Source organism: Heterocephalus glaber, unplaced genomic scaffold, assembly GCF_053883595.1.
Source record: "Heterocephalus glaber isolate CG9 unplaced genomic scaffold, H.glaber_assembly_v1.0 deba00000621, whole genome shotgun sequence".
In the NCBI taxonomy this organism is placed as follows: domain Eukaryota; kingdom Metazoa; phylum Chordata; class Mammalia; order Rodentia; family Bathyergidae; genus Heterocephalus; species Heterocephalus glaber.
The window spans coordinates 5383802-5409737 of record NW_028258153.1 but is presented as its reverse complement, the minus strand read 5'-3'; the positions used below and the strand labels follow the sequence as shown (position 1 = coordinate 5409737).

Here is a 25936-nt window from a genome sequence, read left to right as displayed (position 1 = left end):
GAACAGGAGGGGCCGGATCTGGTCCTGAAGAGGCCTTCTCAGCCTCTGACCTGGCTCTGCCCTCCAGCACAGTCCTTTGCAAGCACTTCACCAGAGGCTGGGAGTTGTCACCCCGACAGGGCAGATCAATCTCTAGTCATTTAGCATAGTGTGCAAAGAAGTGTGTGCGTGTGTGTTGGGGGGGAGTTGAAGAAGAAGCTACTTCCATTCCTCTCTGAACGTCTTTGTTTAACAATGGGAGAATCCTCTGCAACCTTTGAGCAAAGATTGCTTTTGCTTTGACAGCTCAGAAGACAGATGTTATCAGGAGCCAAGTCATTACCTCTCCAGGAGGCATTTGACCCTGTAGCTCTTTCCTTTTTCTTCCTTTCCTTTCTCTTTTTCTCCTTCCTTTCTTCTTTTTTATTTTGAGAAAAAGGTCTTGCTCAATTGCCCATGCTGGGCTTGAACTCTGCAATCCTCCTGCCATGGCCTCCCAGAGTAACTGTCTAGCGCCTCTCCAGATGGACACCCCTCCTCCCTAGACCCTACCACACATGCACAGAGGTAACTGCTGGCCTCACACAGCCCGGACTATCTCCAGAGATCAATCTGTCCATTCAGCCTGACCTTCTCCCTCCAGCAAGTGGTTATCGATCACCTGGCCTCTGCCTGGCCCTGGCTGCTGTGAAGGACACAGTGGAGGCCTCACAGCTCCTGGAAAGCAGTGGAGAGTGGATTCTCGCCCTGAAACTGCATCACAACGCCATGCTGTATTTTCAGCAGAAAGGAGGGGATAAAACTGTTACACCCAGTGAGAGAGAACCAACCAGAGACTGATATTAAATCCACACAGGAGTTTATTACCGGCCGGGACTGGCCTGAGCATTGGACCTGAGCCTCGCCAGGGGTTTGACAAACATGTTTTATACACCTTTGAGGCCAACAGTTTCTAGGCCTGTCTATGGGATAGAACTAGTAAAGCAAGCAAAAGGTACAGAAGCAGAACGTCCTGCTGTTAGAACATTTGTAAAACAATAGTTGATTAATTGTTATTTCTAAAGAGACTTTCTAAGGGGAGGAGGTTTTTAAGCTTCCTCCTTCTGAGTTCATCTAAAGGGCAGGCAGGTGGGTCAAGCAGCAATATGGAGTCTGTCTTGCTAACTAGGGTCCTTCAAAAATATATGTTCATGATTGCCTGTATTTGTATGAATAAACCCTAGGGGGATAAATACAAAGTGGGTGGTGGGACATGATGGACGAGAACAAGACAGCAAAGGGACTGAGCTTTATTTAAACTCTCAGTGCTATAGATTCAAAATTATATTTAAAATTTTATGAGGCCTTATAGGGGTTCCCTGGACAAACTTGTATAAACACTGATTCCAAGAATTTGGTGGTGAGCAGACTGGCCGAAGACCCATCTTTCTCCATAGGAGAAATTCTGTTTTTGTTTATGAGTCACTTGGAGCAGGGGGTGACATCCTTCCTCATCCTTTGTCAAGATACCGGGGTACCTTTCAGAAGATGGCTCCATGCATTAATATTCCCTATCTCTTGAGTGCATGCAGTATTTTGTGTTTATTACTCAAGGGTCAGCAGGTATAGTTGTATAGGAAGAAGCAGAGAGGATTTAGATCTGAAAGATGCAGGAGTATGCCTTAGTTTTGTAGCCCACTAGCCATAGGCAAATAACTTATCCTTGCTCCTTCATCTATATCGTGAACATGAGACGAATCAATAACCCACCTCGTTCACAAAATTGTTGAGTGCAGTAATGTATGTGGAAGTAATGTACGAGTCATAAAGCACTAAAGAAATGCTGGTTAAAAGCCTGCTAGTTCCAACATGCCTCTGTGTTGCCTAGGAATGTAATTGGAAGAGCACCTGCATCTTATTGCCCATTGTGTTTATGACTGGATGTTTCCCCAGGGCCTCAGAAGGAACCTCAGACACTTCTCAGGATAAAAGCAAGCCAGGGCGTGTCTTGTCATTTGATCATTTTGGACTCGATTCCTCTGTCCTCCACTTGTGTATATTAGTGTATATTAGTTACTATAATTACTTGTGCACTTGTTTTTAGTACCACACAAGTTTTCTAAGCCCTTCCAAACCTCTATGGGGAAGATAGGGGGAGGGATGCAAAGAAAAATCATACCAGCTCCTGCTTTCGGGGGGTTTGTAGTCCAGGGAGGGGATAGGGAAGGGTACATGGGAGCTGCTGATAAGGGATGGAGAGACTATGGTAGGAGAATACCCTAATAATTGCCATTTTGGAGCACCTGCTTTGTGCCAGTCTGTCTGTCCTTCATTTCCTTCACATTACTTCATCAGTCTGCCCTCCCTAAAGGAGAAGCTGATCTCCATTTGGCAGGTGAGAAACCTGAGGCTTCTGTGAACAGGGTGTTCTCACTCAGGGGATGCTGGTGCTCAAACTTGGGCCCTATAGAATCTGGGCTCTTTCCATTCAACCATATTGCTTCTTAGGCTTTCTAGAATGCCCACCCTGGCTCATCCACCAGTCCTTTTATATATGTCCCCTGGTGGCCCCAACTTCTAAGGAGTCCACATCCCACCAGGAAATACCACCAAGCTCATCCAGATGTCCAAGCAGAGCCATGCTGTCCTGCTACAGGGCCTTTCCCAGGCTCTTTCTTCTGCCTGGAATGTTTTCCCCTCCCCGGCTTCCCCAAGCCACCCTTCATTGCATGCCTGAGTCTTTCATAGTCTTTAGGTTTTTGCTTAATTGTTACCTCCTTACTGAGGATGTCCCAAACCCCGTCACCTGGACCTTTTACACTCATGGCACTTGCCACACTTCATAATTATAAATCGTGTATTTGCCCACTTGTTGTATGCAAGCTGCTCAAGGGCAGGCTCTATGCCCATTTTTCTTACCGAATGCATACAAGACACTTGGTGAGAAAATGTGTGGGCCTTAGTACATAAGTACTTAGGGGTGTATGAAATATTACAACTTTTGCAAAACCACTGAATTTCAGGCCCCCTTCCCATGGCGATGCCAGGACTCCATTGCTCACCTCACTCTACATCTCGAGGAGCCTCCTTCTGCTTTGCTGACTAGGTAGGGCAAAGGATCTGCTCCTTCACGCCTCCTCAGCTTTTGGCCAAAACACTGCCCCTATTGCTAACCTACTTCCTTTTTCTTCCCTTGAAACTTCCCTCAATTTCCTAAGGCTTCGACCCTAGATAAACAAAGAGGCAGAAAAGCTGGTAGGCTATTTTGCTTTCTGTCCTACTCATTCCCCCAAACAACAGCAAAATTCAAAGCAGGCTACTTGCTCGGGTTGGGTAAGTGTGGAGGAGGAGTATGAAAAATGCACGACAGATGCCTACCTCCAGATGCCATCCTAGCCACAAATACATCAGGAGGACAAGGCAGGAAGGTGGATTCTGCAGGGTGAGAGAAACCGCAGGGACAGTGTCACTGACTGGAGATTGAATTTGTGTCAAAGCTGATCCCAGGTTTACTGAGGGACACATAGTTATGATGGGAGAAACCATTGGAAAGTAACACCAATAGTAACTAATAAGAGTGACATTTATTGAGGACCTATTCTGTGCCAAGCATTGAACTTGTATTTTATATATAGCATCCATTAACTCCGGAGTCTAGGCCGTTTCTCAACGCCATGCCACTTTGCCTGTAAAATGTCTTACCATGAGGCCAGTCAACAGGAAAGGGCACTGGATACTGTGCTGTGGGAGGCAGGGAGATATTTTTGGCAAGAGTCTACAGACGACCTAGGCCTTGCTGGACCCACACTTCTTCCAAAAGCTCTTTAGCCTACTATGTTAGGGTTATCAAAGATTGGTCCACTGGGCCTGGGACTGTAGCTCAGTGGTATAGCACTTGCCTAGTATATGTGAGGTCCTCGGTTCCATCCCTGGTACTGAAAAGTAAATAAAAAATTTAGAAATTAAAAAATAAAAATATTAGTCCATTGGCTGAGTAATGCTGAACTCTTACTGGTGGGGGTAAAAGCCATTTTGGATCTTGCTGTCTTCTTCGGGTTTAGTACTGGGGATTGAACCCAGGGACCACTAAGCTACAGCCTCAGCTTTATTTTGAAATGGGGTTCTCAATAAGTTTCCCAGGTTGGATTTGAACTTGCCATACTCCTGCTGCAGGCTCCTGAGTAGCTGTGATTACAGGTATGTGCCACCATGCCTAGGTCATAGTGTCTTTAATTTGGCTCTAAGGACTTCTGGGGACTTACATCTCTTAGATTTGTCATGGTGTTCAAGCCAGCTGGCATTTACCCCTAAGGCCTGTCACTGTCCTGAGTGCTTTGCGCAGGCTGCCTCCCCTTAGCCTCTCAGCACTCCATGGTTACAGCCACTTTGCAAGTTCAGAATCTGAATCCCAGAGAGGGTAATACCTTACTAGCTCAAGGTGACACAGTTAACAAGTGGCTGAGCTGGGATGTAATCCTAAGCTTCGGGGGCCTCATTTTAACTTCCTTCCTTTATTACAGTCCCTAGTACCAAAAGTGCATTTTCCTTAAGAAAACAAACAAACAAACAAACAAAAACCCATCTGGGAGCCAGGCGTGGTGATTTATGCCTGTTATCCCAGCACTCTGGGAGGCTGAGGCAGGGGGATCATAAGTTCAAGCCTAGCCTGGGCAACTTAGCAACTTAGTAACACCCCGTCTCAAAATAAAAAAGTTGGGCTGGGGATTTAGCTCAGTGGTTCCACCGCCTGCCTCACAAGCGCAAGGACCCGAGTTCGATCCCCAGTACGGCCCTCCCCCCCCAAACCCCAAAATAAACAAACAAACAAACAAACAAATAAATAAGTTAAAGGGCTGGGGATGTAATTCCCAGCACTGGAAAAAGAAATCCACATGTGGGAAGTTAGTGGTATACTTCAGTTGTGCCCATGGCTTGGGAGATTTAACAGATGCGGGAAGACATCAAGGCATGGCCATGGGGTGGTTGTGAGCTGTGGTGCACATGAATAAAGATTATACATGTGACAAGAGGCCCCTGGGCTCACTTCTTGGCCATGCTACCTATAAGCCTCAGACCTTGAACAAGCCACTCAAGATTCCCAAGCCCCATTTTTTTTCCACCTGTAAAATGGGATTAGCAAGCTCTATCTCAGAGCATGGTTGTGAGGGACCAATGAGAATATGAGAATTAAAGTGGCTTATATGTTGGAAAGTACCACCTACATTTCAGGTAATTATCATTAAGAGTAAAGGCTGGAGATGAAAAAGAATGACATAGTAATCACAAGTCAGACAGTGGTTACCTGGCCTGTAAACAAGAGGGCCACTATCTCGAATCCTCCCTGCCAGCTCCCTAATGCTGGCACTACTAATGCCTGGTGCCTGGTCTTAGAGCCCTTTCTTTGATTCTATTACTCAGGTGCTTCATTCCAAACAACACCTACCTAAAGTTGGAAAGGAATTTGTGAAAGGAAATAGTGAATATTAGGTTGTATTTTGGAAAAGAATAGAGAGCTAGAAATCATGACCTGCTACCACTGGAAAATTTCTCTAGCAGAAGCACAACTGTCATTGGGCATAAAAACCTCTGCCATTGCTGTCCTCAGAAAAGCTGCTTGGCTCTACCACTTCCCTTGCTTGCAAAGGTGAGGTCCCCTGTGCACATTGCTGACTTCTGAATTTAAGTCTGGCACCAGTGAGTCTATTTAATAGGTGGAACCCAGATCAGAGTTTGTCTCCTAGCTGCAAGAGATTCAGGACACATGAGTTTTCTGGCTTCTACCTTGGTGAGAAGACTTATAATGTGGAAAATTACCAAAAAATAAGAGAAGTTTCAGAGGTTTGGGTGGCTACAGATGAGAAATATAGGCTACACTGTTCTGGTTCCTAATCTACACTGTTCTGGTTCCTAATGTGTTGGTCTTAGATATAGTGATTCCAGGAAATTGTTATGAGAAGAGTCCACCCCTAAAAGGCTTCCAGCCTGTGGGGAACACAGAGATCAATGTATTTGTATCTCCAAATGTGGGTGGTATGGTAGGATGGGTCATGCTCCTTTGGACAACAGGACAGGCCATGTGGTACTGTAATGCCAGACAAGAATCCTGAGGTATCAGGCAGTAAGGTGGGAGATTCAAGTCAGACTGGACTGTGTTGGAAGACGTAAGGGGTGGATGCTATTCTGAGCTTGCCAGACACTGGCTTTGGCCTTTGGTGTTACCTTTCCTGTCACCATTTGAGTGTCCACAGGCTCTGACTGGGAACTGACACAAACGTGGAGTGGCTGTCCTTTGTGGATTAAAAAAGGTGCTTTTTTGTCACAGTGTGAAGACCCTCATTAGGAACACACTGTAGGGGACTGACAAGTACAGGTGCATGGGAGGCAGGGTACCAGATCTGCAGGTATAATGAAAGCAAACAACCTATTGAGTAAGATGAGCTGGTAGGAGACAACTGGGGGGTGTCAGCATCTTACTTGCCCTACCTGGAATGAGAGATGAACACGGGCTTCTAAAGGGCCTTTAAGGGGAGATTTTACTCCATCATCCCAGTTCAGTAGAGAATAGAGGAAGGTGTTTTTGAGGGGTGGAGACAACCATTACTGAGTCTGGGTTAGGAGGGGGCTCTTCTGCTGGGCCCCAGGAGAGAAGGACCTGTGCTTAGCATCCTCTCTGCAGTGGGATCCCCAGAGGGACCAGTCATATCCGAAGTGTAATGAGGAGTCCTAGATTGGCAAGACCCTCCACAGGCTTGCACAGAACACAAGTGGCTGCTGTCTGACTTTATAGGCTGTAAGAGGGGCTGACACCCTGAGGTCAAGGGTAGACTGAGGGTCAGGGAGCCCTCCTGCAATGTTCTTTAGAGGATAAGTCTCCAAGATTGTTGAGGGAGTGAAGGCCCTGCAGTAATAATACTTGGGCTAGAGACTTAGAACCCAGTTACCTGATTCTGAGCGATAAAGGATGGAAACAGTGGATTTCTTTGCTAGGGCCGCTGTAACAAAATACCATAAATGGAGTAGTTTAAACCGGGTATTTACTTTGTCACAGTTCTGGGGGCCAGAAGTCTGATGTCAAAGTGTCCCTCTGAAGATGTAGAGAAGGATCTGTTCCAGGCCTCTCTCCTGGTTTCTGATAGTTCCTTGGCTCAAGGCAGCATAACTCCAATTATCACATGGTGTTCTCCCTGTGTGCATCTGTCCAGATCTGCCCTTTTTATAAGGACGCATCATATTGGATAAGGAGCCTACTCTATTCCAGTATAGTCTTAACATCTGCAACGACTTTATTTCCCAATAAGGGTACATGCTGAGGTACTACAGGTTAAGATTTCAGCATAGAAATTTTGAGGGACACAATTCAACCCCCAATAGACGGGTCTCACATTCTGAATTTTGGGACACAATTCACACATGGCTGTGACTCTTATAATGTATCTCGTTTCACCTTCTAATCACCCTGTGAATTTGGAAGGTAGTGGGGGGCCTGGGGCAGTTAACTACCCGGGCCTGGGATGGTCAGTTTCCATACACCAATGATGCCCTGTGATGCCTTGCTGGGTCGCCAGCCTGCTTCCTAGCTGTGACCATGACAGGTTCATGTAGGGAACAGGGAAAGGGGACGCTACTAGAACTCTGCAGTTAAGTCCTAGTCTCCTGCGAGCCACAGCAGCACAAGGCAAATTACAGAAAAGGTAGAAAAATGAGACTGAGAAGAAGCTGAGCTTTGGATCTAATCAGTGCTGCTCTGGGCGGCAAAGACGAAAGCCCCCAGCTTACGGCACCTTTAAAGAAACAGATGTAACAGATGACTTGCAGAGAGTTCAGTACATCCTGCATAAACAAGATGTAACAATCCAAGAACAATGAGGAACTGAGTAGATGTTTGTTCCTCCCAGGATGTTTCCAGCTGGTGTAATCTTGTCCTGGAGAATCACTGCATCACCGGATCATTGAGGTCTCAGTTGTGACGGGAGGCCAAAATGGAATTATGTCTCAGAATTCCATAGCTGGGCTGTAGGCAGGAGAACTAGGCTAACCAGATGATTTTACCATAAAATTATGTAGCATTGCTTCGGACAGGTTAACAGGCCTCCCCAAAGCTCCATGTCTCAGACAGAATGGGAAAATCACAGCTCCCTGAGGTGAGGCAGGAGTATGGAGGGGCTCATCTAGCATAGGGCCATGAGCAAGGGCAGAGTGGGCCCAGCAGCATCTAGCTCCCTTTCCTTCTCCCCCTTGGAAGGCTCTACATGCAGAGACTCTTTCCTAGGGTGGGGCTGAGACCCTGACCAGGGCAGCAGCGCAAGGGTAAAGTACAAGCTCAAGGTCACAGGGCCTGTTCTTTTCCACTTCCCTTGCTGATCCCCAGGTGTTTGTTTCCCTTGTTGGGCTGGGCCAGTCCACCTGCTGCACTCATCAGCTCCATTTATGTTTATCCTAAGAATCCAGCGGCAGATGACTATGGAGGGGCTGTTATATAGGTTTGGCCTTGTGCCAGGTGCCCAGTTGCTGAGCCCCAGAGAGGGTCAGACTGGGCTCCAGTGGCTCCTTCCAAAAACCTTTGTCCTTGGAAAATGGAGTATGACCTCAGGGGTTGGAGGGAAGAGGAGAGGAAATAGGGATACTGAGCCACCGGATCTTGGATAGAACTTTGGGACCCCCGCCCCTCCCGGTCTGGCCACAGATGGGGAAACTGAGTTCCAGGGAGGGGAGATAATAAGCCAAGGTCAAATGTTGGGTGATGGTGGGCACAAGAGGCGAGGCCTACAAAGGGGGCATCAGCTGTACTGGGACTTAAGGGGGAGGTGGTAGGTCCGACACCATCAGTTGTTAGATCTTCGTTCCCAAGGCTGGAAGGGCTTTCATGTGCAGAGGGGTCGCCTCCGGTGCTCCAGAGCGGAGGGGAAGCTAAAAGCAAGGTGGAGGAGTGTGTTTGGGGGATTGTGGGAATTTGGGGCCCTGCACCGCCCCCAGCAAAGCGGCGCACGGAGAAGGGGCGTGCTGGCAGGTGGAGTCCTGCGGGGCCCAGGCCCACCCGGGCGGGTGAGTCACCGTCCATCCGCCCGCTCCCATTGTGCGGCCGGGCGGCGGCGGCGGCAGCGGCAGCGGCGGCGGAGCTGAGGGGAGGTGGAGCCTTGGGCTGCGGGCTCCAGCGCCTGCGTCCGCCCGGCCCGGTCTGCGCGGCGAGGTCGGACGGAGGGAGCCCGGCGGCCGCGCCCCAGCGGGGAGGGGCATGGGGCTCGGCGGCCCGCCTGGGGCCCACAGGCTCCCGAGCCCCGAGGTACCGCGGGAGGGGCACGGCCAGGCGGGGCCAGGCTGCACCGGGTGTGGCTGGGCCTGAGGGGCGCTTGGGCCGGGCGCAGGGATCCGGCCCAGAGCGAAGATCCTGACCCCGCCCTCCTCCCCCAGGGCTCCCCACTAGGCCCCCGCAGCGCCCCCTTCTTTCCTGGGGCTCGGGTCCCTCAGTGAGCCAGAGCCTCCCAAGCCGTCGCCCAGCCATGGCCAACGGAGTGATCCCGCCGCCCGGGGGCGCCTCCCCGCTACCCCAGGTGACTGACGCGCGGGGGTGCGGGAAGACGAGCTGGAGGGACCCCGCGGAGGGCACTGCCAGCGTGACCTCGGGCGACCCTGGGACCTCTAGATCCAGGGCCTGAGATGGGGTGGAGGGAGGGAGAAAGCAGGGGTCTTTGATATTTTTCAGATGCGTGATCCTCTCTCCTCCCAAGGCCTGGGAGCCTGGAGGGGCTGGTTTCTGCCATGTTGACCCAGACGTGGGCGCAGGGTCAGAGGCTGTTGAGGATGCAGCCCGCTTTTCCCTGGCCCCTAAGAGGGCGTGGAGTTAGGGTGGTGTGGGCGTTCGTGGGCCAGTGGTTCTTAGGGGAGGCTCTGTGGGCCTGCAGGTCCGGGTGCCCTTGGAGGAGCCCCCTCTGGGTCCAGACGGGGAGGAGGACGATGACTTGGGGAAGACCTTGGCTGTGAACAGGTTTGGGGACCTCATCAGCAAGACCCCAGCCTGGGACCCTGAGAAGCCCAGCCGAAGCTACAGCGAGCGGGACTTTGAGTGTGGGTAGCCCGGGGACCCCTAGTGCGGCCGCCCTCACCACCACCACCTTCATCGTCACCACCGCTGCGCTCACCTCGGGCTTGGTCACCCAGGGCCATCTGTGCTGGACTCTGTGCTGGGCCACCATGCCATGTCAAGTCATCCTGCCTCCCTCACCCATCGCCTGTCCACCTGCCAGGGGAGCTGGGCCCCGACCAGGGAAATGTAGGGAGACAGGCCAGAGGCCTCCTTGGTGACCTTCGTCTTCCCTTTTGGCCCTGCTCAGTCTGTACTCTGCCTCCTCGTGTCTCCCTCTGTTCTTGTTTCCCTTCTTTGCTGTGTCACGTGTGCCCCTCCAGTCTCCGTTTCATGGCCTTCCTTCACCATCAGTCCTGTCACCCACTCTACCAGGCCTGACAGTGGCTGAGTGTGGAATCAGCTGCTGGGGAAGCCCTGGAGGGACTAGGGTGCCCTTGTTGGTGGCCTTGGGCTAGAATAAGGTGTTGGCCCCTCGGGTGGGGAGGGCCCACCTTCTGCTGTGGGAGCCTCAACTGGCTCTCCTGCACCCCCAGTTCACCGGCACACATCCCACCACACCCACCACCCGCTCTCGGCGCGCCTGCCTCCACCCCACAAGCTTCGGCGACCATCCCCCACCTCTGCCCGGCACACCAGGAGGAAGAGGAAGAAGGAGAGAACCTCTGCTCCCCCCTCTGAAGGGACCCCACCTATCCAGGAAGAGGGGGGAACTGGAGCAGAAGAGGAGGAGGAGGAAGAAGAGGAAGAGGAAGGAGAGTCTGAGGCCGAACCCGTGGAGCCCACACCCTCGGGGTCCCCACAGAAAGCAAAGGTAGGGGCCTGCCCCTTGGAAGAGGGGTGGCTGGTCAGGGAGGGGTGCAGAGAGAATGGAGGAGTGGGCAGTGGGCGGTGGGGCCCAGGTAGCGTTCGGCCTTCTGTCCACAGTTCTCCATCGGGAGTGATGAGGACGACAGTCCAGGACTCTCTGGCAGGGCAGCCTACACCAAGCCCTTGCCCTCAGTGGCCCTGCACTCAGACCAGAGCCCCCAGCACGCCGTCAGGTACTGGCCCCTGCCCCCATTTAGCAGGACCCAGCCTGGCCCAGAACAGTAGGGCCCCAGGCTCTGGCAGTCCCCTCCTTCCTAACCCTGAGGGATGTCCCCAGGTGTGATCTGAACAGGAAGAGAAGTGGGGGGAACCTTGGCCATCCACATGGCCTTCAAGGGGGAGAGGACAAGAGGGGACAAAACAGGAAAGAGCAGAGCCAAGAGGTCGAGCTGCCTGAGGACTGGGGTGTCAGAGTGAGGAGGAAGATGGGGTGATGCAGAAGGAGGCAGGCTGGAGAGGGAGGAGGACCGGCATGGCGGTAACGGGGAGTCTGTGTCTAGCGCCCCAGTGTCCACTCCAGGGCCCCCCCCACCCTGCCCCTGAGCTGGAGGGAGGTCCCGGAAGCCACTAGCTGGGGTCTCCATCACCTTTCTTTGTCAAGCCCAAGGGTGTGTTGCCTTTTCAGCTCCCCCAGCCCCCGGGCCCGGGCCTCGAGAATCGCTGCAGAGAAGGGCCGGCCCTGGAGCCCGTCGGCCAGTTATGACCTGCGGGAGCGACTGTGTCCAGGCAGTGCCCTGGGCAGCCCAGGCGGCCCAGAGCAGCAGGTGCCCACAGACGAGGCGGAGGCCCGGATGCTGGGCTCTGCAGATCTGGACGACATGAAGAGTGAGTGAGACCCTGCTGCAGCCCCACGGCCCACTCGCTCAGGCTTCCAGCCTCCCAGGGATCTCGAAGCAGCCTGTGCTTTCCTCCATCCAGGGCTCAGCTCCTCTGCTGGGATGTGGCCAGTGACAGGGTGCTCACTACGCCCCCAAGCCACCTCTCCTTGCCAGAGCTGAGATTTCCCTTCGTAATGTTGTGCTCCTTTGCCAGCTTCTGTCCTCTGAGTCACCCCTGGAGTAAGGCAGCCTCTCTCCCACGTGGCATTTGAGGGTATCGGGTCCTTCTTTCCCGACTCTTATCTCCTACCTCTTTACTTTCCTCCAACCAGCCCCCGGAGGCTGAGCCTCCTGCCAGGCCCCTGCTGCTCCCTGGGCCAGGCCTTCCTCCCTCCCAGCCGACCACCCTTGGCCAGCTTGGCTATGATCTCGGTACATTCCTTCCATCTTATCAGTGCCCTGGCTTCGGTGCCACCTGTCATCACCCACAGGGCTGTGCACCCAGCCCAGGGGCATCACTGGATCTGCCCTCCTCCTCCTCAGAATGCCACGGTGTGGGTGGGGTGGGGTAGGTAGGGCTTTGAGCTCAGTACGTCATGGAGAGTTGCCAGGGCCCGAGGACAGGGCCAGGAACAATCCGATGGCAGTGGTAGCGGTGGCAACAGTGGCAGTGGGATGGGGGGGTCACAGGGAGGGCGTGTTTACTGACCCAGGGTTGGGGCTGGAAGCAGCAGGCTTGGGGACATGAGGAGTTGGGGTCAGGAGGCTGAGCCATCTCCAGCCCTTCCTGGACAGAGACCACTGCTGCCCGGGCTCCCAGCTCCTGGCAGAGCTGGGATTCTGGGAGAGAGCAGGGGCAGAGGACTTGGGCCCTGGGTGAATGACGAGCCTGCCGGACAAGGTCATGGAGCCCAATGGGGCACTGAGCTCCAGGTTTCTGCACATTGAGGGCCAGAGCCCTAGGAGGAATCTGGCTCCCAGCCCTCACAACATGCTGGCCTCAGAGGACTTAGAGATGTTTGTGCTGGACTTTGTGGACTATGGCCTGTGGGAGCCCATCGGGGGCCAGCCAAGCCCCATGGCAGGGACAGCTGGTTGTGAGTAACTAGGCAGCCGTCCTCTCCCCAGCTGCAGGCCAGGAAGGGGCAAGTGGGAGGAAGGGAGAGAAGCCGCTTGCTCTGCAGGATGTGTTCCCATGGTGGGGGCCGTGGGTGCTGAGGGAAGGCACACTGAAGAGTTGGAGCTCTGTGCCTAGGGGCTGGTGTCAGTAAGGGCCTGTGGCCATGGCAGGGGCTGGAGTGTCCAGCTGGGAATGTGGACTAAGTTGGGGTTTCTCTGTTGGGACTTGGCCAGTGGTGCCCTGTGTGACTTTGGGCTTGTTTTCCTCCCTCCTGAGAGTCAGTCCCCTATTCTAGGAAATGGCCACATTGGATTAAGTGGTCCTGGCAGCGTGATCCCTTGGTGACAGTGGCATTCACCATGTAGACGTTGGGCAGAGCACGGGCTGGAGTCCCTGGGCCATGACCTCCAGGCCTGAGCTGAACCCTTGGGATTGCCAAGCCCAACTTTTCCACAGGTCACCGGCTGGAGGACAACCCTGGTGTGCGGCGGCACCTAGTGAAGAAGCCTTCGAGGACTCAGGGTGGGAGGGGCAGCCCCAGTGGCCTGGGCCCCATCCTGCGCAAGAAGAAGAAGAAGAAGAAGCTGGACCGGAGGCCTCATGAGGTACAGGATCCCGAGGGGCTGGACCTGCAGCTTCCTTGCTGCTCTGGCCATGGCCCCCACGCCAGCCTGTCCTGCCCACCTGCTAGCCCCTAAGCCCATACCTTGGCTTCTGCCGCAGGTGTTTGTGGAACTGAATGAGCTGATGCTGGACCGCAGCCAGGAGCCCCACTGGCGGGAGACAGCCCGCTGGATCAAGTTTGAAGAGGACGTGGAGGAGGAGACAGAGCGCTGGGGGAAGCCCCATGTTGCCTCGCTTTCCTTCCGCAGCCTCCTGGAGCTCAGGAGGACCATCGCCCAGGGTAGGGGTCCTCAAGTCTGGCCCGAGCTGCCTGCCCTCTTCACAATCACAGGGCTCAGCCTGGACCAGGGTGCCCAGTGCCTGGGACTGCTCCCCCTAGGATCCTGGGTGAGATCTGGCCACCACTTTTGGATCGTGGAGTCTGATCCTTTGAGCAGCCCATAAGCTGACGGGCAGGCTATGTATCAGTGCCTAGTACCGTGGCTGGCCCATGGCAGGTGTGTGGTACCCGCGTTGCAGCTTAACTTGTGCCCATCCCCACACAGGTGAGGGGGGCTCTGCTCCTCTCCTGCCCTTGCTCTTGCACCCTCCTCCTAGCTGTCCCCAGCCACGTGGGACTGTATCTGCCTGGGGTCATTGGGTGCTTGGCTCACCTAGTGCTTCTACCTGCCCTTGGGGAGCAGGGCAGTGTAGTGCTTCTGCCTACCTGACGGGACATATCTTCCCCTGGCTATATCCTAGGAGCGGCCCTCCTGGACCTAGAGCAGACCACCCTGCCGGGGATTGCACACCTCGTGGTGGAGACCATGATTGTGTCAGACCAGATCCGGCCAGAGGACAGGGCCAGTGTCCTGCGTACCCTGCTCCTGAAACACAGGTGTGGGCGGGGTCCCCCAAGGGGTCTCTGTGGTTCAGTTGCCCTTCCAGGAGCATGGACTCTCTCAGCCTCTTCTTGAATACCTAAAGTGACGGGGAGCTCACTTTCCTTCAGTCTTTAGCTTCAGCCATTAGAGAGTTCTTACCCTGAGACAGAAGAATGGAGGTCACAACCATCCACTTCTTACCGTCTAGACCTCAGTATACCATGAACCCCTCCTGCTAACCTTTCTAGCTTCCCCTTTTCTAGCCATCCTAATGATGACAAGGACAGTGGCTTCTTCCCCCGAAACCCATCGAGCTCCAGCATGAACTCGGTCCTGGGGAATCATCACCCAGCCTCTAGCCATGGACCTGATGGTGCGGTGCCGACTATAGCCGATGACTTGGGAGAGCCAGCCCCGCTCTGGCCACATGACCCTGATGCCAAGGAGGTCAGTGACCTTGCTCTGGCCCGGGCCAGGGGACTGGGAGGACGTCCAGTTTGAGTTGAGGTCGTCAGTGACTTTGTTGAGTGGATTGGGAAGGCTGGATGCCTGGTGTCATGTTAGGCACAGGAGGGATCTGTAGGTGACATGCACAAGGGGTTCCCGGGCTGGAGACACAGGGTTTAAATGCAATGATGTGGGGGCCATGGGAGCCACTGAGACAAGATAAGGTTGAGGTGCACACGGCTTGGAGGAAGGATCCAGATCTTGGGCTGGGTTGAGGGATGGGAGGGCCTGCCATGGCCTCCGGTCTGGGTCCCAGCCCTATTCCAGTTCTGCGTCCTCAGAAGCCCCTCCACATTCCCGGGGGAGACGCTCACCGGGGGAAGAGCCTAAAGCTGCTGGAGAAGATCCCTGAAGATGCCGAGGCCACAGTCGTGCTTGTGGGTGAGGAGGGCTGGGCGCTGGGGAGGCGTCTGCAGAGTGAGCACGGCAGCCTGCTCATCTTGAGCTCTAGCTGGAGAACCTTGTCCCCAGATCTTTTTTCCCCCATCCCCTGCCTGCCCCCCATCTTGGACTCCGCTAGTCCATGTAGCACCACTGTAAGAATTAGAATAAAAGCAACCCTGTGTAACACTCCCGATTTCCACCTACTGGTGAATTGTAATAAATGTCCCTGTGAATAGGACACCTTAGGCCGAGGTTCCTTTGGGCAATACACAACTTGTGGATGAAAGCCCCAGATCTCCTCTGCAGGGCCTGCCTTGACTGCTTCCCTTTGCCCAGCACCCTCTGCATTCTTCTTCCCGTAGGGTGTGTACCTTTCTTGGAGCAGCAGGCGGCAGCCTTTGTGCGACTGAGCGAGGCTGTGCTCTTGGAGTCTGTGCTCGAAGTCCCCGTCCCTGTCCGCTTCCTCTTTGTGATGCTGGGGCCCAGCCACACCAGTACGGACTATCACGAGCTTGGGCGCTCCATTGCCACCCTCATGTCTGACAAGGTGGGCCCTGCACCCCCAGGCTGGGCTCTCTAAGCCTGTTCCCTGGTCCCTGTTTGTCCCCACCCTCTCATTGCCCATGGAGTCCAGGGTGCTAGAGACACCTCCGGGGGAGGCCATGCTCAGGAGTGTGGTCAGGTGAGCTATTGGCCCAGGGTAGGAAAGGGAGCCCCGGGTTGAGGGGTGGCAGAGGCTGATGACCGAGGGGGAGAGGAAGCCCAGGCCCCAGAGGCATGGATATAATGAGGCTTGAATGGGAGGCTGCTGTGCTGTAGCTTCTGGGCTGGGGCAGGAGAGTCTTCTAGCCGGGTGCCGTGTTGGGAAGGTTTGTCATTCTGTGGGTGTGGGTTCCTCCTGGTCAGAATGGCCCTGGAGGCCCCCTATGTGACAGGCCGTACCGCTTTCGATCCCGCATGTGGAAAAGTGGAGGCGTCAAGGGAAAGAGGGCGTCTGGGAGGTCAGGCAGTGGCACTCCATTGCCTATTGAACTTCATTGCCGGCCTGCAAGGATGTGCACCAGGGTTTGAAAACTCTACTGCTGGACTGGGTTGGTGTAGGTGGCCAGCCATCCACTCTGCCGTGGCTCTGTGACCCCACCTCGCCCTAGATCTCCTCCCGGGGGCTCCCTCAGCCCTTTCCTGAGAGCCACAGTCTTCTCGTCACCCCCAGCTGTTTCACGAGGCTGCCTACCAGGCTGATGACCGGCAGGACCTCTTGAGCGCCATCAGCGAGTTTCTGGATGGCAGCATTGTGATCCCTCCGTCGGAGGTGGAAGGCCGAGACCTGCTGCGCTCCGTGGCCGCCTTCCAACGCGAGCTGCTTAGAAAGCGACGGGAGCGCGAGCAGACCAAAGTCGAGATGACCACCCGCGGAGGCTATGTGGCCCCTGGGAAAGGTCAGACCCTTTGGGGCTGTGTCCCCTGACAAGGACACTCCCCATCCCAGGGCCTGGGGCTGTGACCCTAGCCCTGTCCAGACACTACTGGCTTTGGTTTACGTTCCTGACCCCAGGTCCTGGGCTGTGAGGTGTAAAGCCAGGGACCCAAGCAGGAGGGAGTGGTCTATGTTTCAGCAGCTCCTTGTTCCCCTAGAGCTATCTTTGGAGTTGGGGGCCTCTGAGGCAGCCCCTGAAGATGACCCCCTGCTGCGGACGGGCTCGGTGTTTGGAGGGCTTGTCCGGGATGTGAGGCGCCGGTACCCACACTACCCCAGTGACCTGCGGGACGCCCTGCACTCGCAGTGCGTGGCTGCTGTGCTTTTCATCTACTTTGCAGCCCTCAGCCCTGCCATCACCTTCGGGGGGCTGTTAGGTGAGGTGGGGCTTGCGGCTTCCTGTGGTCTCTTTGGGGGACCCAGTGGCACCTGTAAGGTTTCTGGGTCCGTGTTCCAGGGATCACCTTAAGTAGCTGATGGTTGGAGGGAGTAGGAAAGGTAGGATCGCCTTAGAGAGCCTGCTGGATCAGGGGATCTCAGGAATCACTTTTGGGGGGCTATAAATTGAGGCATGGGAAAGATGCTAGGGGTGCTATCCTGGATGCTACTGGGAAGTTGTGGGTGGGGTAGGGGCCCTATGTGTCACTGGGGGCTGCTCCACTTTTGCTGGGGTCTCCAGTTTAAGATAAGCTAGTGAGGGGGTGTGTAGAAGGAGCTGGGCTAGGGTACCCCACTGACCCTGCCTGCCCCAGGAGAGAAGACGGAGGGGCTGATGGGGGTGTCTGAGCTGATCGTGTCCACGGCTGTGCTTGGCGTCCTGTTCTCTCTGCTGGGGGCCCAGCCGCTCCTCGTGGTTGGCTTCTCTGGACCACTGCTTGTCTTTGAAGAAGCTTTCTTCAAGGTGAAGCCTCCCCCAACCCCAGGCCTGGCTGCCCCCTCCCTCCTGCCCTGTTCCCTTTCTAGGTTGACTAGTGGCCCTCGCAGTCTCAGGCACCCCTTGCCTGCCCATCCTGCGGGGCTTGGCGGTCCGCCCCTGTGGGCAACCTCCTCCCTCTCTGCCTCCAGTTCTGCCAAGCCCAGGACCTGGAGTACCTAACTGGCCGCGTGTGGGTTGGCCTCTGGCTGGTGGTGTTTGTCCTTGCCCTGGTGGCTGCTGAAGGCAGCTTCCTGGTCCGCTACATCTCGCCTTTCACCCAGGAGATTTTCGCCTTCCTCATTTCGCTCATTTTCATCTACGAGACCTTCCATAAGCTCTACAAGGTGGCGGTCCAGAGTGGGTGGGTGGACTTGGGTCTGGGTAGCGTCCTAGGGAGGATTGGAGGGGCCAGAGGACAGGGAGAGGAGCTGTGTTGGGTGTGGGTGTGTGTGAGGTCAGGGACACCCTGGGCAGGATCTGCCCTGAATGGGGGGGGACCAGACCTGGTTGGGGACAGTTCCAGGCTAGGCAGTGGCAGGAGGGTTAGTGATAAGGAGCTACCTGAACAGGTGCGTGATGGAGTCAGGGTACTGGCAGCTTTAAGGTGCTGGTGTCCTGGGTCACCTTTTGTAGAGGTGTGTGTGTGTGTGTGTGTGTGTGTGTGTGTGTGTGTCTGTGAGTGTGTGTCTGTGATGTTACTGTGAGTCTGTCACCGTTGTCTCTGAAGGTATGTAAGAGGCCACCCTCTCCCTTACAGGTACACTAAGGTGATGAAATCAGGGTCTCCTGCCTAGGTATCTGACAAGGTGTCTTTGTTGTCTCCGCTCAGGTGTTCACAGAGCACCCACTGCTGCCATTCTACCCCCCCGAGGGGCCCCTGGACGCTGGCCTGGAGCCGAACAGCAGTGCCCTGCCACCCACTGAGGGGCTACCTGGCCCCAGGAACCGGCCCAACACGGCTCTGCTGTCCCTCATCCTCATGCTGGGGACCTTCCTCATCGCCTTCTTCCTGCGCAAGTTCAGGAACAGCCGCTTCCTGGGCGGGAAGGTGTGTGGCTGCTGGGGGTGGATCCCCGTGGGCCCTTTGATTCCCGCTGTCACTGTCAGGCTGTGCTGCAGAGCGGCTGTGGCCCTCCCCTGACGGCCATGAGTGTCCTTCGTCCCAGCGGAAGCCACCTCCTCAAACACTTCGCTCTGTCCCCCATGGATGTTTCCCTGCTGGCACCAGTGGGAGGGGCTCGGAGAGACGCCCTCAGTCTGCTCTGCTGCCCTCTCTGGCCCCTCTGCAGGCTCGCCGCCTCATCGGGGACTTCGGCATCCCCATCTCCATCCTGGTGATGGTCCTGGTGGACTACTCCATCACTGACACCTACACGCAGGTGAGCCCAGCCTCTGCACAGCCGGTTCTCACCCAGGCCGGGACCACGGCTTGACTCCTTTTTCCCTGGAGCTCCGCTCTGCTGGTGGAGGGGTGGCCTGCAGGAACCACACTGGGAGGATGGGGCTGGGTTCTGGGAGCAGCCTGTGGTCCAGCCAGGGGTGCTGTGTGAGGCATGAGAGGGAGGAATCCAGAGCAGCATGTGTGGCTGGGGCCAGGATGCCAGGTCTCCCCATGCCAGGCCTCCTGGGTGCTCCGGGACTCAGGGAGAAGGTATTTTGGTTGTTTTTGTTGCTGGGGATTGAGCTCAGGTCCTTGGGCTTGCACAGTAGGCGGCTAAACCGCTAAGCTACATCCCCTGCCCAAGAAGGTATTTTGTTTCTCTGCCCCCTTCCAGACCCATGGAAGCACAGTAACTTTGGCTACTACAAAACAAATTTCTCCCAATGTCTCCAGAGCCCCAGGACTGGGGACACAGAGCTTGCGGGGAGTAGCTGCTTCATGGGCTTCCTGCCCGGGACGCTGTGTCCCTGAACTCTGTCTTCCTTGCTGCCCTGCAGAAGCTGACCGTGCCCACAGGGCTCTCGGTGACCTCTCCCCATAAGCGCACATGGTTCATCCCGCCTCTGGGCAGTGCCCGTCCCTTCCCACCCTGGATGATGGTGGCAGCGGCTGTCCCTGCCCTCCTGGTCCTCATCCTGATATTCATGGAGACACAGATCACGGCGTGAGAGGGCTGGGGACATGGGGAGAAGAAAGGGCCCAGGGCCTCAGGCTTCAGGGTTAAGGCAGGGATACCTTATAGGTCTGGGGTGCTGGGTGGGTGGGGGCTGTGCCAGGCCTTGAGGAGGGGAGTGTGTCTCTGGAAGGAGGGGGTGAGAAGGAGGTGTGAGATGCGGGGAGCAGTGGCTTTGGGTTGAGAGCAGGGCATGCGGGCTGGGTATGGTTTTCCTGTGATGGTTTGACATAATACCAGTCTGTTGCCACCACTGTTTGCAGGGTGGCATTTACCAGTCCTCAACACTGACGGGCTGTTCTCTCACTCAGGGATGCTCAAATGTATCTCATTTCAGTTAAACCAAAATAACATGGTGCGATCTGGCATCTGGCTTTTGTGGTGTTTTAAATATTCACAGTATGAGAATTTGGCTCAAATTTGCTGCAATGTGAGAACTTCAATTTGGGAACTTGAAAGAGGAAGCTGGCAAGGCTTGGGGAGGGCTGCGGGCTGCAGGTCCTTTCCCATACGCATCCGTGTGTGTGCGTGCGTGCGTGCGTGCGTGCGTGTGTGTGTGTGTACACGTGCACCCGCTGCAGTCCCCACCAGCCACCTGATCCTGTCCCCCTGCAGGCTCATTGTCAGCCAGAAAGCACGAAGGCTGCTCAAAGGTTCCGGCTTCCACCTTGACCTGCTGCTGATTGGCTCCCTGGGTGGCCTCTGTGGGCTCTTTGGGTTGCCCTGGCTCACAGCGGCCACTGTCCGCTCTGTCACCCACGTCAATGCACTGACGGTGATGCGCACTGCCATCGCTCCTGGTGACAAGCCCCAGATCCAGGAGGTGCGGGAGCAGCGGGTCACCGGGGTGCTCATCGCCAGCCTCGTGGGTGAGCCCAGCCTCCCCATAGGCCTGCCTTCTAGGGCTCCCCAGCCAGAAATTCTCTCTGTCCCGGGCTGGACACATGTGCCCCCTGAATCTGCAATACATCCTGTCTAGATGTCCCTCCTATTCCTCATCTGCCATCTGACACTCCTTTCCTGGTTCTGTACCTTGCTTCATCTCTTCCTCCACATGAGGCCCAGCTGATTGGTCAGATAGGTCCTGTCCCCTTGTCCCTAGGCCCTTCTATCTTCACAGGGGCTGTCTGAGGGGTCAGGTAGGAGGTCTGTGTCACCTCCTCCAGGCCTGTCCATCGTCATGGGGGCTGTGCTGCGCCGGATCCCATTGGCTGTGCTCTTTGGGATTTTCCTGTACATGGGGGTTACATCACTGTCTGGTATCCAGTTGTCCCAGCGTCTGTTGCTCATCCTTATGCCGGCAAAACACCATCCTGAGCAGCCCTATGTGACCAAGGTCAGGCCAGGAGGCATGGCGGAGGGAGATGGGGTGATGGGATGATGGGGAGAAGATCCAGAGGGATCCCTGGGCCAGAGATGAACAGGATGAACATGAAAGATCACTTGGAACCTGGGCTGCCAAGTCCCACAAGGTGCGGGTGGGAGCAGACGGGCTGCTGGGTGGTGAGGCCATGCCCACTCCCCAGGTGAAGACGTGGCGGATGCACCTGTTCACCTGCATCCAGCTGGGCTGCATCGCACTGCTCTGGGTGGTCAAATCCACTGCGGCCTCTCTCGCCTTTCCTTTCCTGCTGCTGCTTACAGTGCCTCTGAGGCGTTGCCTTCTGCCCAGGCTCTTCCAGGACAGGGAGCTGCAGGCGGTAAGGGTTGGTGGTGTGGGGTGCCTTGGGCAGCGGAATCAGAGACCTGGGTTTTAATCTCTGCTGGGTCACCTGCTGGTTTGTTTGACCTTAGGCAAGTTACCTAATCTTTGGAAGTCTTATTTTTATCTGTATAATGGGGCTGATGATAGATTCTACCTTACAGGACTGTTGGGAGGATTAAACACTAATCCCAGTAAAGCACTTAGAATGATGTTTTGGTGGAACATAAGCAGGGGCTGCTGAGGACACGTGCCCTGAACAAAAGCATTTTGCTGAGAGACAGACAAGCATTTTGCTGAGGGTGCTGAAATCCATCCTGCGACCTGCTTGTCACCTAGGGGAAGGGCCTTTTTTTGCAGTTCATCTGTACTCAAACTTGGCATACAGAGGAGTACTGCAGGAACTAGAAGTGGCCCTAGGGAAGAACTTCCTGTGCAGTATTTGCTGCCATTATTGTTATTGGGAGGTGTCAAGTAATGGCGGGGGGGGGGGGTGACCTGCAGATTTTGGCCAAGGGAAATACTTCAATCTGCCATCATGGTCTCTGCAGACAGTGAGGCCCCTGAAGTTGTGGGAACAGGAAGGGCTGCTGGTTGGAGGATAAGGGGAGCTAGAGGGGGTGAGTCTGCCTCCCTGCCTCCCCAACCTGTGCTTCTTTCTCCAGCTGGACTCAGAAGATGCTGAACCAAACTTTGACGAGGATGGCCAGGATGAGTACAATGAGCTGCACATGCCCGTGTGACCCTCAAGGATGGTGGCCCTCAGATACCCACACCAGGGCCCCAGCAGAGCCCCGTGTGCCAGGGCGAGGGGACTCTTCAGCACCCAGGGATATTCCCAGAGCTACTGCTGATGCCAGGCCAGAGTGACCTCTCTGACTCCGGCCCAGGGCTTTTCACAGACCACACCGGCATAGGCTTAGAGCTGATTACAACCACACTCCTTGTCTTGTGTCTGCCTCATTTCTTTGGGTCCATCTCTGTTTTTGCAGGATTGGTCACACAGAGTCCTTTAACCATCTGGCATTGGAAGAATTCTTTAGTAGGGTCCTCAAAACCTGTCAGAAGTTTGAGGGAAGGAGAATCCTTGGGGGGAAAGGGGAGAATCAAGACACACAAGGTCAGAGCAGAGCCTTATCGCCCCCACCCTGAGCCCCCCCACAAGTACAGCTGAGGAAGGAGAGGCCCGAGGTCTGCTTAAGGTCACATGCTCTGCATAGGAAGGGGCAGGAGTGGGCAGAGGAGGAGGGGTTGCTCCATTTTAGCCACTAGGGAAATCGGAGTGTCTTTGAGAGTGTGGGGAATGGAAAATGTTTATCTTTTCTTGCTGGCCTGAGAAGTAGGGACGGCCGCCCAATCCTCTAGACGCCAGGGTGGGGCTGGATTTGGGGGTCCCATGGACCATTTTAGATTCTCCTGGTTTAAAAGTGGGATTGTGGGATTCCTGAAGCCACTCCTTGTGCAACAGTCTCTGTTTTGCCAGAAATAACCTGGGAGGCCTTGAGGAGGGTGGAAACAGGAGCCCTTGCGTCACAGTTGTTAGGCAACCAGCAGCTTGATGGAGCCGGTGGTTCGCGTGTTGCCCTCTGGTGGCCGCTCTAGGGCCCTTCGGGCTCCGTCCCGGCTGAGCAGGAGTAGTGCTGCCACCTGGTGGGTCAGCTGTGATCCGCGGTCACGTTCAAAAACGTTTCCTCCTCCTGCGGAGACTTGGCGGGGTCGGGTGTATTCTGTGGTCTGCAGCTCTGAGCCTCAGGGGCAGGGACCCCTCAGCCCCATGCTGGCTCCTCCTTATCCTTTCCTCTTTTTCTGTGAGCCGTCAGGCCAGTAACTAGTATCCCGAAGCCGCTCAGGACAGTCCTCGCAGAACGCTGCCAGGCTGTTGTGTTCCTACGGAGGCGCTGAGCCTTCCAGCTGTTCCGGATTAGCATCTAGCTCCAAGCATTTCGTTCCGGCAGCCCGGTTCCTTCAGCCTCTGGCGCCACGGTGCCTCTCACTTCATCGGGCTGCTGGCCTATGTGAGGGCAAGATCCCTCTTCCCTTAGATTGGCCAAGGCGAAGTGGAATATGAAAAGAACTTTGCCAAGGAACAAAGCGAGGGTCAAATGCTACATTGCAGGGCAGACTCGAAGCATGGAAATGGCAGGGCCTGTTAACAGGCTTGGCCTCGAGGTTGCACATGGGAGCCTCACTACCTTCCCTTAACCTCAACCCCAGGTCTGGGCTTTGATTTTGGCGGGCTTTCTTGTCCGTAAGGAAGGGATTTGCTCTTTCCTAGACCCCTCGGGAGTGCCAACCTGAGCCTGGGAAGCTCGGACTCTTCATTGGATATGGCTTATGCCAATAATCTGTGCTTGACCAATAGCTGAGAAGTGTGGGTGTTGCTGAGGTGCTAAGAAGAGCTACAAGGGGAGTGGGGGTTTTATGGAACAGAGAAGGAGTCTTGGCCCTGGCTCTTGGTGAGTCAGGATGGCCTTCAATACAACTAGTCTCTGAAGCCTCAGAACAAAAGGCGAAGAAACTTCAGTGAAAGCATAAAACATAGCCTCATGTTAGCCAATGCAGAAAGGAAGGTCCAAGAGCCTGGAGCTTCAAAAACCACCATGGCCCGGGGATTTAGCTCAGTGGTTTCGCCGCCTGCTGCTCAAGAGCAAGGACCTGAGTTTGATCTTCGGTACCAAAAGTAGAATAAAATAAAAACCACCCTTATCCCTATCCCCTTGGAACTTAGCCCTCACCAGGGAAGGCCCGGAGGCCAGGCCCCAGGCCGGCTAACACACTGAGCAGGGGGTCAGAGGAGGGGCTAACACGCTGAGCAGGGGGTCAGAGGAGGGGCTGAGGAGACGCAGGGCGCTGCAGCAGCCACACGGGGTTATCGGGATGGGTGTGTTGAGGGATAGGAGCCAGAAGCTGTGGCAGTGAGGCCAAGTTGGGGTGTACGAGTTAGACGAGGGGTGATAAGATAACAAGGCAAACTCAGAAGGGCACCCAGGCCTGATGCAGGCCTGGACGATCAGATTCAGGGTTTATCTTGAAGCCTTGGTAGTCCCAACCTTTCCCTGACTTTCTCTTCATTAGGCCCCTGGCCTTATCCTCTCAGAACCTGGGAGCCTAGACCGAGGCCTTTTTCAAGATACAGAGGGTTGTCAACAGGCAGGAGCCTCAGCTAGCCCTGATGGCTCAGCTCTGGAGGGGACAATGGTAGGACAGGTGGCTACAGAGGCATAAAGGCCACGGTGTTTCTGGACCAGCCCCAGTGTCACCAGCTTTGGACTGGAAGTGGCTTAGGGGAGTGCTAGAGAGTGCTAGTGCTAGAGACCCCTTCCAGTAAGGACTCAGGCCCATCGTCATTTTATCCCTCCCCTTGTGGCTTCCTGAGTGGGGGCGCGGTCACATCTTGGGCAGCAGCCCACAGCTTCCATAGCTTAGTAGGTCCAAGTCCACCTCAGGCCAGAAGGAGCTCATTCTTTTGCCGTGAGCAAAGAGGGCCGCTGTCATTTCCTTGTTCCATGATGAGGATTCAGCTCACTCAAGACTTCTGATGGCCTCATGACAGCTTCTGGCTGTCAGAGCTCACAGACCATCTGCTTGGATTGCCCTGCGGCCCTCCTGTAGGGCACAGATGCTGGCAATAATGTGTCCCATTTGGCAGGCGATATGACATTGCTTCTTGTATCATGTCAGGTGACTCAAATAACGATCATGCCTGTTGACACTTGGAGCTCTCAGAGGGAATTCTGAACAGCAAAGGAAAGATGAAATGAAACTCAAGGGTGCTTGTTCCAAACACTGCAGCAGCCCGCATAACCAGCAATGAAGCCATTGCTAAAGTCAACAATGAAAGAACTCTGGCAAGTACCAAATGGCGGATTGAATCTGGTGTGGCAAATTAGGAAATGCAAAGTGAGGAAGTTGCTTTTCAGATAAATAAATTATATGAGAATTGGATTGCATGCCTCACCATTCGTGCAAAGAGCTGACTCCAATATTTGTAGGATTTATGCTCTGTAAGAAAGATTTAATGTTTGAGACTGCTGCTGGGACTAGTTTTTAATTGCATTGGAACCATTTCTTTTTATTGAGCAATGCTTTATCAAGTGTTAACTGATCGCATGTCAGTTGGGATGTCCTCTGGGTGATGGATGACTCTTAATTGCATTTGGGCAATGTGGAGACATTGCATAGGGCTCCGTAACATCCTCTGTCCCCAGGACAGGGCTCAAGACCACAGGGGATGAGGAACAGAGAGGACATGGGCTACAGCTGGGGCATAACAAGGTGCAACAGAGCTCAGAACTGGTGGAAAAATAGAGCAGGGAGAGGGAGACCCTAAGGAGACCATAAAACCAGACTTCCATTTGCAGCCCCCTTAGCATTCCCTGTCACACCAGGTCTCCTGCTGTGCACTCATTGCTTAAACTTTTCTGTCTCCCTCAACGTTGTGACAGAAACCCAGCCTGATGTATGCTCTACACATACCTCCTGTCTTAGGGACACAACACCTAATA

At 54.9% G+C, this 25936-nt stretch overlaps 1 protein-coding gene across 10 annotated transcripts; it reads left to right on the top strand.

Annotated features, from left to right (window-relative positions):
• The first annotated feature begins 8850 nt into the window (after positions 1–8850).
• On the top strand, positions 8851–22383 carry Slc4a3 (solute carrier family 4 member 3). Of its 10 annotated transcripts, none has more exons than XM_087205996.1 (24): positions 8851–9000; positions 9367–9506; positions 9858–10020; positions 10114–10225; positions 10676–10850; positions 10964–11079; positions 11532–11731; positions 13301–13449; positions 13568–13748; positions 14210–14345; positions 14595–14778; positions 15120–15219; positions 15585–15769; positions 16436–16661; positions 16858–17076; positions 17452–17600; positions 17765–17959; positions 18445–18663; positions 18905–18994; positions 19554–19720; positions 20345–20598; positions 20896–21065; positions 21256–21429; positions 22097–22383. In XM_087205996.1, the coding sequence occupies exons 2-24, from the start codon at positions 9456–9458 to the stop codon at positions 22172–22174; spliced, it is 3693 nt and encodes a 1230-aa protein (XP_087062122.1). In that variant the 5' UTR covers positions 8851–9000; positions 9367–9455; the 3' UTR covers positions 22175–22383. The 10 variants fall into 10 exon arrangements, with proteins under 10 accessions (XP_087062122.1, XP_012920966.1, XP_087062125.1 ...); XM_021244175.2 differs by lacking the exon at positions 8851–9000 and adding an exon at positions 9082–9238; XM_013065512.3 differs by lacking the exon at positions 10114–10225 and having other exon boundaries at positions 8853–9000; positions 10573–10850.
• The last annotated feature ends 3553 nt before the right edge of the window (positions 22384–25936 follow it).

Coding starts and splice junctions, on each gene's coding strand:
- Slc4a3 (XM_087205996.1), top strand. CDS start 9,456: ATGGCCAACGGAGTGATCCCGCCGCCCGGGGGCGCCTCCCCGCTACCC. Junction 13,749..14,209: donor CAGGAGGACCATCGCCCAGG/GTAGGGGTCCTC, acceptor GCTATATCCTAG/GAGCGGCCCTCCTGGACCTA. Junction 16,662..16,857: donor CTATGTGGCCCCTGGGAAAG/GTCAGACCCTTT, acceptor TTGTTCCCCTAG/AGCTATCTTTGGAGTTGGGG.